Source organism: Mus caroli, chromosome 6 (genome assembly GCF_900094665.2).
Source record: "Mus caroli chromosome 6, CAROLI_EIJ_v1.1, whole genome shotgun sequence".
Taxonomy (NCBI): Eukaryota; Metazoa; Chordata; class Mammalia; order Rodentia; family Muridae; genus Mus; species Mus caroli.
Window position 1 is genome coordinate 124,175,989 of NC_034575.1, and position 11,170 is coordinate 124,187,158.

The 11,170-nt window shown below is 47.9% G+C and overlaps 1 protein-coding gene across 1 annotated transcript in view; it reads right to left on the reverse strand.

The window, feature by feature from the left end:
* Nucleotides 1-5,002: 5,002 nt before the first annotated feature.
* Nucleotides 5,003-11,170, reverse strand: part of Fkbp4 (FKBP prolyl isomerase 4) — an 8,711-nt gene continuing 2,543 nt past the window's right edge. Inside the window, exons 3-10 of the mRNA XM_021165017.2 lie at nt 10,612-10,754; nt 9,668-9,788; nt 9,212-9,368; nt 8,620-8,710; nt 8,407-8,490; nt 7,951-8,136; nt 7,266-7,505; nt 5,003-5,769 (exon numbers count right to left, since the gene is read on the reverse strand). Coding sequence (XP_021020676.1) covers nt 5,665-5,769; nt 7,266-7,505; nt 7,951-8,136; nt 8,407-8,490; nt 8,620-8,710; nt 9,212-9,368; nt 9,668-9,788; nt 10,612-10,754 — 1,127 coding nt within the window. The 3' untranslated portion in view covers nt 5,003-5,664. The remainder of the gene's footprint in view (nt 5,770-7,265; nt 7,506-7,950; nt 8,137-8,406; nt 8,491-8,619; nt 8,711-9,211; nt 9,369-9,667; nt 9,789-10,611; nt 10,755-11,170) is intronic.

The window sequence follows — 11,170 nt, forward strand, 5'->3', positions numbered from 1 at the left end:
CTTGTTTTGGATATATATATATATATCCTGGATTATAATGAAAAAAATTATGCTGTGTACTTTATGGGCAGCAGTTTGAAAAATACCTATTGCAAAGCACACCTTACATGTATTATTTAACCAGCAAAATTATGTAAGCTTTATTGTTTCTTCAGATGAGGAAAACATGTTCATCAAGATTGAGTAACTTTGCAGAAAGTGGTAGACGTGAGATTCAAACCAAGATGTCTGATGTAAAATGTTAGAGCTCTTTTGTCACTATTGCAGTTCCCATGGAAGTGAAGGCTGCTGGGATTCTGGACCTGAGGCATGATGTAGCCCCACCCCAGCACAAAGAGACCTGTTTCTAGTGGCCTTACTCTAGTTTAGGTGGGGCCATTACTCTCATGACTGGGGCTGCTTGGGATACTTTCCCTATGAACCAGGTTCTGCCTTTCTTCTGAGATGTGACATCAAGGCAATAGGAGTGTTAGTGAAGCTACATGTGGTAGTGCTCGCCTGTAATTCCAGCACCTGGGAGGCAGAGGCAGGAGGATCAAGAAATCAGTATCAGCCTTGGCTGTGTAATTCTATGTCAGCTTTGGTTACATGAGACCCCATCTCCAACAAAAAGCCAATAAAAACAAAAGGCACTCGATAGAAATTCCTGTAGTCCTGGCGCTAGGGAGGCAGAGGCAGGAGTTCAGGATTATCGTCAATCACATGCAGTCTGAGGGAAGCCTGAAACACACTGAGACTCTCTTAAGGAGGAAAACCCTTTAGTTTTAAATGTGCAAGCTAATCTACACTTGGCTTCTCAGGGGATGCTGGACCAGAGATGTCCTACGTTCTACGTCAAAGGTGGTGGAGGAAGACTGAGATGAGAGACCTTTCTACCCTAGAGGAGAGGAAAGGATGGATTTGGTCTTTGTGGCTCTGACAGCTCAAAGTAGAAAGGAAAAGGCACTGCAGATCCATTCCCAGTTACCAGTCCCTGTTACTGGTGGTGAGCTGTGGGGATGGCTACATTCTGTGGGGATGGTGACTTAGAAGGTCTAAGTCACCTGGGTATACCCGGTGCTATAAATTCACCTGCTGTCATCTCGTTGTCCTATTTGGGAGAAAACAGAACCAAACTTAAAAGTGTTTGTGCTTGAATATAACCAGCAATTTGTTTCGTTGTACTTAGCTGCTTTCTCTTTTTAGCTTTCTGAATACAGCTGTAAGATAAATACTTAATTCTTTGGAGTAGAGAATAGCCACTTCTCTCACTGTCCACTCTGCTCTGACCCAAGTCTTTGAAATCACATCCTGACCCAGAACTCCACAATGCCTTTCTTTCTTTTCTTTTTTTTTTTTTTTTTTTTTTTTTTGTTTTTTCTTTGGAGACATGGTTTTTCTGTGTAATCCTGGAATTAGCTCTGGGGAACAGGCTGGCCTTGAACTCACAAAGATCTGCCTGCCTCTGCTTCCCAGGCTCTGGACATACACCACCACTGCCCTGCACAGTACTTTAATCAATCTTCATCACTTGGGGTCCTTGTTCTGGAATTTTCAGGGGCAGTGTCCGGTTTTGTTTCGTACAGTTGTGTATCTCGAAGGCTGTGTCACTTCAATCACAACTTCTGTCAGTCAAGAGAGCCAAATAACGTTAAAAAGAAGACCCAATAGGGCATAAACTAAGTATTATGTGTGTTGTCTGCACACTTGTGTGAGTGTGCTTATGTGAAAATCAGAGGTTGATGTTATGTCTTCTACAACTGCTTCTCCATCTCATTGAGACATGGCTTCTCCCTGAACCTGGAGCACCATTTCAGCTGGTCTGCTTGGCCAGTGAGTGAACTGTTGAACTGTGTTGCCTCCTTGCTCCCTGCTTTCATGTTNTTAAAAAAAAAAAAAAAAAAAAAAAAAAAAAAGACTGCTCCTCGCATAGCTATATGGCTGGATCTCTTTTTCTAGCAATGATTACTTGTAAGAATATTTTCTCTAAGCCAGGCAGTGGTGGCCCATGCCTTTAATCCTAGCACTTGGGAGACAGAGGCAAATGGATCTGAGTTTGAGGCCAGCCTGGTCTACAGAGTGAACTCCAGGACAGCCAGGGCTACACAGAGAAACCCTGTCCAAAAAGAAAGGAAGGAAGGAAGGAAGGAAGGAAGGAAGGAAGGAAGGAAGGAAAAGAGAGAGAGAGAGAAAGAGAAAATTTTCTCTAGTTCTTAGTGTTGTTGCTATACACACAACTCATCTGCAGGTGCCCTGAAGTATGCACTGAAGTAGGCATGGTAAGTGGCATCAGACCTTGCAGGCTTTGTGGGACAATGTGTTTAAGTGGGATCTAAGTGCCTGTGGTAAGAGGTCAGAGGTGAACAGTGATGTGGGAACTGGTGGAGGTGGGTATGTAGGGGGAGAAACATCTCATAGGTTGAAGAGATTGGAAGTATTTTAGTGGCATAATATACAGAAGAAGCCGGATGGTGGCGGTGCACTCCTTTGATCCCAGCACTTGGGGGGCAGAGGCAGGATTTCTGAGTTCGAGGCCAGCCTGGTCTACAGAGTGAGTTCCAGGACAGCCAGGGCTATACAGAGAAACCCTGTGTCGAAAAACAAACAAACAAATAATAATACTATACAGAAGAAACCTACATTAATAGCCCAGAACACCTGTTGCTGGACTTTCTCATCTGAGCACGTTCCCTCCATAAATGCTCAAGTGTGGCCGAGCAAGGTGCAAGTGCCTAAAACAACGTAAGCAGAGACACAGCAGAGTTCAGTATGTGGCAGGAGTATTTTTAGCCATGAAGATCTAGCGACTTTATGAAAGGATCTTCACTAGATAGTTTTAATGTTACAATAAACTAGGACCTTTCCATCTCCAGGGCTCTATAAAGAGTTGTCAAATTTAAGTTCTTAGAATCCCAAGGAGAACTCAAGAGATGAACAAGATTTTAGGATGCTTTTTATCCATGCATCATAGATGAAAAGAGGCTTAAGACTTGCTGCGAATCACATGGCCTCATAGTAGTTTGGGTTAGTTCATAGACCTTCAAGGAGAAATTTGTTTGACATTTACAAACTGTTGTTGTTTGAAATAGGGCATTACATAAGCTCAGGCTGACCTTGAACCTTTAACTTTGGTAGCTGAGGATAACTCTGGATCCCACTGCCTATACCTCCTGAATGCTGAGATTACAAACACGCACCACCATGTATCTACTGTTCATGTGGTGACTGGAACCTGACCCAGTGCTTCATGCTTCATCAAGATTTACTCATGTGTAACGTCTGAGTGTGGGCAATGGGTGACAATGAAAACCAGAAGAGGGCATTGGATGTCCTGGAGCTGGCGGCTGGGAGTACTTGCTCTTAAGAGAGGACCTGGGTTCAGTTCCTGGGCAACAAGGGTGGCTCACAATTAACTCCAACTCTAGTTCCTGGGACTAACACCCTCTCCTGCCACCCACGGGCACTGTACACAGATACATGCAAGTAATTCACATCTACACTTGGCTTTTAAAAGTCTGTGTCACTGAGTAGCCCTAGAATCTCTATGTAGACCAGGCTGGACTTGAACTCAGGGACTCCCCTTGCCTTTGACTTCTGAGTGTTGGGTTACAAGTATGTGCTACTATGCTTGGCATAAAAATAACTCTTTAAAAGAAAATAAAGATGTGTGTGAATACCTGAGTCTTCATATGTGCACCATGTGCAGTGCCTGTGGAGAACACAAGAGGTTACAGGATCCTTTGGGACTAATTACATAGACTTGAGCTGCCTGGTTGGGGCTTGGGAACCAACTGAAGGGCTTCTCTAAGAGCAAGTGTTGCTAACTAAGATGCTGTCTCTCCAGGCCCAGCACCCAGCTTTTGACATGGTGCTGGGGATCTGAACCAGGCCCACACTTGGGCAGTAAGTAGTCTAGTGACTGAGCGGTTTCTCAAGCTTTGGTTGTTTCATTTGTAAAATGGCCATGCCTTTCTTAGGAATGGTTGGATCAACATTGTATCATGAATCCTTGGTACAGGTCAAAGCTTACACTGTTAATTGCTTAGCAATTTAGCAAGGGCTTGGTATTATCACTGAGAGCAAAAGCAAGAATCTAAGTTAGAAACTACATAAAACTCAAGCCCAAGCCTGGACTTAACACACCCAATAAGGGAACTAGCAGATACAGTGCTAGTCATGTTGAAGAACTGAGACTTTTTCCATAGAAACCCATCCTCTACAATGTCAAGAGCTATAGAGGAATGCAGACTGCCCCACTCCCATTTGGGGAGTATGGACACAGTGACCTCTGACCTGTAGGATAATCAGGAGTGAGTGTAATTAACAAGGCCCCCCCCCCCCTGGCTTCTTGTAAAGGTCAAAGGTTGGGTGTGACCAGTTCTCTTCACCAGTACATTATGTAAAAGATATCTGACCTAACAAGAGCCAGCAGCACTGGAGGCTTTTCTTTCTTTTTTGGTTTGAGACAGGGTTCTCTGTGCAGCAGATCCCTGGCTGTCCTGGACTCATTCTGTAGACCAGACCTGACCCTAACTCCAGTGTGCTGGTATTAAAGATGGGTGATACAGGTCCAGCCTAGGCTGGGGTTTTTCTTTGATTGAGGACCTAGGTGTGATTCCAGGCATCCAACTTGTGACTCACAATTCTTTTTTTTTTTTTTTTTTTTTGGTTTTTTCGAGACAGTGTTTCTCTGTATAGCCCTGGCTGTCCAGGAACTCTGTAGACCAGGCTGTCCTGGAACTCAGAAATCCACCTACCTCTGCCTCCCAAGTGCTGGGACTAAAGGCATGCACCTTTCCTCTTCTTGTTTGGGGGAAACCACCCCAGTATTCTGCTGGGCTGCTGCAGTCTACAATGGAGCTCAGGGTGTTTGAGCAGAGGGACTGTTTCCTGCCTTGCCATAGTCTGCATCATACACCACACTTAGGTTGGACCAAAACAGGACCTCATTCATCCTGCTCCACCCACATTCTCTACATGCCCCACCTGAGAACTCAACATAAAGGGTTGCCTGACACCCAGGTTTTGTTGTTTCCACTTTATTGCTCAAGCACAGGACTTGAGGTGTGCCTGGACCTTCAGCGTGCATTAAAGAGGCTGAGGGGATGGGGACAGGACAGGAACAACCTGGATGAGAGGAGCAGAGGTACTGGTAGGGGCTGTCTAGAGGTGATCACTGTGATACCAGAGGGCGTTATCAGGAATACCAACTCAGGAGAGCAAGGTAAGAGAGGCAATGGACGCAACAGCAATGTTCCCATGCCCCTAGCACCTGCACGGAGACACAGGCTTGGAAACCACCGAGGGAAGAGATGGGAAAATGGCTGCCCAGGAGTTTTCTTCTCCACCCTGGCTCATCAGACCCCATCCCTATCACGTACCCCCTTCTACCATGTGAAAATGGAGCTAACAGAGGGAGCAAAATAAATTAACATTCTGATGTATGTGTGAAAGGATATACACTTGTGTGTAATGGGGGAAGGAAAGTAGGGTTGACACCATCTAAAACTACCCCCCATTTCACCCTCAGCCTTCTCTTCTCCCTTCTCCCCCAAAGCCATCATCCAAACAGATAGAAAAATAAAGGTCTAATTCACTCAAAATTCTTCAGTTTTTACAAAACTAACAGGGTGGAGTAAGAAGGGAGCAGGGAGCAGCTGCAGAGGTGGGCAGCGGAGAGGCAGGCTATGCTTCTGTCTCCACCTGAGACTGGTTCTCGGCCACATTGTTCCGCTCACCCTTCATCTCAGCATCAGTAGGATGGTCTCCTGCTGCCACTTCTGCCTTCACCTGTAAGATGAGCAAGAGGCAGAGGCTGAATTCCTAAGCAAGACAATTCCCAACACAAGAAATTGCATCGGCACAGCAATCCTGCACCTGTTTACAGCACCTGTACACACATGCACATTCTGAACTGACGAGTCCATTCAACACACTTCTGCTGAATGCCAGAGATTTCAGATGTCCTAAACTATTTTCTCTTTGTGCTTCTGGGACTGACCTGAGGGTCTTGAGCGTGCTTGGCAAGCACTCTACTATTGTGCTATATCCTAGAGCAATCAACCATGTTCTTTAATGTTGACCCCATGTTTCTACAGTGGTACTGAAACTTAAGGATTTATCAGCACAGCCCTGCCCAGCAAGGACACAGAGCACAAAGTTCTGAGGTTTTCTGTACCCATTTCTTTATATGCTAACCAAAATCTTTTTTTCTTTTTGGTTTTTCGAGACAGGGTTTTTCTGTGTAGCCCTGGCTATCCTGGAACTCACTCTGTAGACCAGGCTGGCCTCAAACTCAGAAATCCGCCTGCCTCTGCCTCCCAAGTGCTGGGATTAAAGGCGTGCGCCACCACCGCCCGGCCAAAATCTTTTAAAAAACTATAAAGAACATATTAAATCACTATTCAATTTCACCTTTTTTATGTGGCTACAAAAAGTTCGTATGCTTTGTAACCTATTTCTCTTGGACGGCATTAGGGACACTGAAGCAATGGGTACTGTAAGATATGCTATGTATGTGAGGCAGCAATGCACAACAGCAAGACTTTGACAGCTCTCTTAAGTAGTATGTAAAATAAACCTCCACACATTAACACGCCGGGAAAATGCACAACAGCACGGTGAGACAGAACTGGCAGGATCCTGTGCCTCTGCATGCTCAGTATACACTCTGTTAGTTCTGAGTATGGGTGAGAGACAGGCAGATATCTGAGTTCCAGGCCAGCCCGGTCTGCTTTGTGAATTTTAGGCAAGTTGTCTTGAACACAACGCACATCAGAACTGTGGCCTGGTGTGTCGGAGCACTTCTGGTGATGTCAGCCCCATTGGTGGGGTAGATACTGAGAACTTACACTCCTTTACTGGAAGAGACTAACCTTTGGCTCATTCAACTGCCATGGGCAAGCACAGGCAGTGGCCACACCTGAGGTGCTCAAGAGGTTAAGAAACCCACTGCAGCCACTTCCACCCTGTGGTGGTTAGAATGAGAATGGCCCGAGGCTCATATATTTGGATGCTTGGTTCCTGGTTGGTGGAACTCTTTGGGGAAGGACTAGGAGGTATGGCCTTATGGAGGAGGTGTGTCTGCTAAGGGGCTTTGGGGTACCAAAAGCCCTGTGCTGACTCTGCCTTGTGCTTACAGTCCCTGCCATGGTGGTCTCAGACTCCAACCCTCTAGAGTGGTGATCCCTCCATCAACTCTCCTGTGAGCTCTCTTGGTTGTAGTGTCTCTTCCCACAGCCATGGAGAAGTAGGTAGGACACCCCGCCCCCGCCCCCAACCCTTACCTTGTGCTCTTCCTCAGCCAGCCTCTCAAACATGTTGGCATAGAGCTTCTTTTCCCGGGCGAGCTGCCTGCGGGTCCGCTGCTGGCACACAGCCAGCTGGGTCTTGGCGGCTTTGTTGCTGGGATAGAGCTGCAGGACCTTTTGGAAGTCAGCTCGTGCCAGGTCAAAGTCATTCACGGCCAGGTGTGCCTCTCCCCGGCGAAACAGGCCCTTCTCATTGTTGCTGTCCAGCTCCAAGGCCTAAGAGCACAAGAAAGGAAGCAGCGGGGACATCAGACTCTGCAGCATCAGCTGCATTCCCAAGGGACCCCTCAGGAGGATAAGGCTCAGTGGAAATGGCTGATGCCAAGTCAGAAAAAAAGTAGACAAAGACATTAAATGGGAAGGGTCATGGCCCAGGAAGAAATTCATGCAATGTGAGAAGAAAAAAGGAAATTCAGGTCTTCAGATGCAGGAAGAACACGATATTACTTTCCCAGATACAGAAAAGGACAAAACCCAAACCCCAGCCCTTCTGCCTCCCCCCAAGCAAGGCCTGCTCAGAGTCTGTATCTATTTTCCCACCATCAAAGCATTTGCTCCTTCCAACCTCAAGGCCTGGAACTCAGGATTCTCACGGATACATCCTACTAACTCCACCCAACAACTGCCTGTAAATGCTGTTCTGTCCTCTGAGGGATCTTACCTTGTTGCAGCTTTCGATGGCAGCTGAGAAGGCCTGCAGTTTCAGGTGACACATGGCCAGATTGAGGTGTGAGGCCAGTCGGAGTGCATGGACCTTTTGCATTTCCTCACTGGAGAAGCTAGACTCGTATTCTAGCCAAGACACGATCTTCTTGTACTGCAGTAACGCCTGCTTGTACTTGCCTTCCTAGAATGGGAGGGAAGCTGAGGCACCAGTGCAGGTTCAGCAGCCCAGGCTGTCTTACCTGGTAGGCACGAGTGACTCCTAGATAGAGCCTCCCACTCCTTCCCGTCCCAGACCAAATGTACTAAGACACACTAGGTAACAACCTCAGGGGATGTCCACACTGGGGCAGAGCGTCATCTGGACAGCCCTCCCTGGGGTGTCAGCCCTCCCTGGGGTGTCAGCCCTCCCTGGGGTGTCAGCCCTCCCTGGGACGCCTTGTCTGTGGCTCACCTTGAAGTACGCAGTGCCCCTCTCTTTCACTATGTTGCTCTGCTCCAGCTTCTCCGCGGAGCTCATCTCCCAAGACTCCTTGGCCTGTTGTACCCCAAAGGAGAGACACAGTGGACACCTTCCCCAGAGTCACCTGCAGACCAGGCACCAGGGGAGGAGGAGCGCCTCAGGCAGACTCCGACGCCAGGGGAGGCGTGCCTGAGGCAGACTCACCTTCTCAAAACTCTTCAGATGCACTTCATACCTCAGCTCAGCATGCGGTGGGATCTGGAACCTTTCCTTCCCCACACTGCCAAAAGCATAGCTGCAGGGGTGAAGAACGCACGCCTAGGTCACCTCACAGCCCTGACTGAAAGGCTTCCTGTTTGTTTCCTGGAAAGTACCCTCCCATCTCGAGACCTGGTTCAAATACTTCCCGTCGGGCAAACATTTCCCTAACCTCTTCATGACACATTTAGGTGGTCCTTCAGCACTCACGACTTCTGGCTCCTAACCCTTAACTATACACTCTTCAGACGAACTCAAAGAGACAATGAAGCAAGAACCAGGGGGAAGCCCTAGAGACTCCAGCATGTGTGGCACACAGGAGGTGTCTCAACAAATGTTAGTGACTGAATAAATTAATGGCATATGAAAAATCTTGATGTTGGCAGGTAAGGGATCTGAATAAGGCGTGAATGCAAGGAAATGTGGACAACTGCGGGCCACACTTCAGATCCAATCAAGAGCTCAAGATGCTCTCAGCATCCTTAGGGCAGTGCAGGGGCGTGGCTCCGGTTCGCTTTCAGTCGTGCCCGCGTCTCACCTAGGTTTGAGGTACACGATGGACCGCTCCCCTTTCTCCATGCGCTGAATGGCCTCCTCCAGCCCACAGGGCAGATCTAGAGTTTCCCCTTCCCCGATCTCAAAGCAGAGCTCCCGCTGGTCAAAGAGGCGGTCCTTATGGTAGCCTTCCAGCGCCACTGACATGAAAGAGAAGGATTGCCTGGGCGGGCAGGCGGGCGTGAGAGGGCAGCACACCGAGGAAGCTGCCACAGGTCCTCACATCTCCACATTATGGCTTAGACCCAAGATAACCACTGTGGCTCAGACGTGAAAGGATGCTAAGGCTGTGTGGTCTAACTCCTCATTTTAAGGATGAGACAAAAGGCTTATAGAAAGGAAGTGACTTGGTCCACACTGCCCAAGGCCCTAAGTCTCTGAGCCAGGAATCAAAGGCAACTCTAGATTTTTCTTCCCACACCAGACTGTACTTTCTCACCTTCCACCATAGCACCATCGTTGGGCCTGGCATAGCCTTCACCCCGAGTCCGTATTCTGCGGATGATCCCACCATCTTCTTCTTCTGTAAGGTCTTCTCCTTTGAACTCAAACAGCTCCACCTGCGTGATGAGACATAAGGTGACCAACTCCCTTCTCCATGATGAGACATAAGGTGACCAACTCCCTTCTCCATCAACTTTGTTTGTTTGTTTGTTTTGAGACAGGGTTTCTCTGTGTAGCCCTGGCTGACCTCGAACTCAGAAATCTGCCAGCCTCTGCCTCCCAAGTGCTGGGATTAAAGGCGTGCGCCACCACCGCCTGCTTCATCAACTTAACAGTTGAAACTGCCTCTTTTCTACTCAGAAAAGTCACCAGTCAAGGGCAGACCTTATCTAGCAAGAAGGATACATAGACTTTACTTGGCTTCAGAAAGATGAGCCTTCTATCATCCTGTTCCATTTTATAAGGACACAAGATTGTTCCATCCGGCAGGCATCGTAAGTGACCTACCATCTCAATGGCCTTGTGAATATTCTCCCTATGTCCACTGATTGGTTTTCTGCTTTCAGACTCAACAGCCTTAGTTCTTTCCCTCAGTGGGTTCTGCCTCAACCACTGACATCATATAGGAAGGTATCTCCCCCTCCTGAGCTCCAGGGTGCCAATATGCTAAATTGCACTTTACAACCCAGACGCTTCCTGACCCCAGACCCCCTTCAGTTGAGAAGGGCAGTTGGAATCCCTCTTCTAACCTGAAGCCTCTATTCCTGGTCACTCTGGTGGCAGCAGAGCCAGCTAACCTTTCCACCTTGCCTCCTAAAAGCTAGGCCCTCAGGCTTAGCTACATTGTCTTCAAGAGACAGGAAGGGCTGAAGGGCAGCCAAGCACTGGGGTGAGATAAAGGCTGGCTCTCTGCCCAGGAGATCTGTGGCCAGCACTCACCTCAAATACAAGTGTGGCGTTGGGGGGGATCTTTGGAGGGCTGCCTGCTGCACCATAGGCATATTCTGGCTTGCAGGTGATGTGGCACACTTCCCCCGCTTTCATGGTTGCCACAGCAATATCCCAAGCCTTGATGACCTCCCCTGTAGATAGAGGAAAAAAAGACCCACTTAGCAGGGGTGTCACTCTAGGCTCAGTGTCCCCAAAGATAGGCGCTGCACTACATCCAGGCAGAATCTGAACACCTCTACAAATAGGACCAGGAGACAAGCAGGGCAGTGTTGTTCTCAGGACATTAAAAGATCGCTCAACCCTGCAACACAGTTCAAGAAGCAAGACTATCCATCCCAGAGCAAGGGAAGCGCTGGCTCCATGAGGTGGTTAAAGAGGAACTGGCCTGTCCCACAAAAGTAGAAGGAAACACGGAATGGGTAACATATGGGTTCTTGGCCATTCCTTCTTGGTTTTTTTTTTTTTTTTTTTTTTTGGTTTTTCGAGACAGGGTTTCTCTGTATAGCCCTGGCTGTCCTGGAACTCACTCTGTAGACCAGGCTGACCT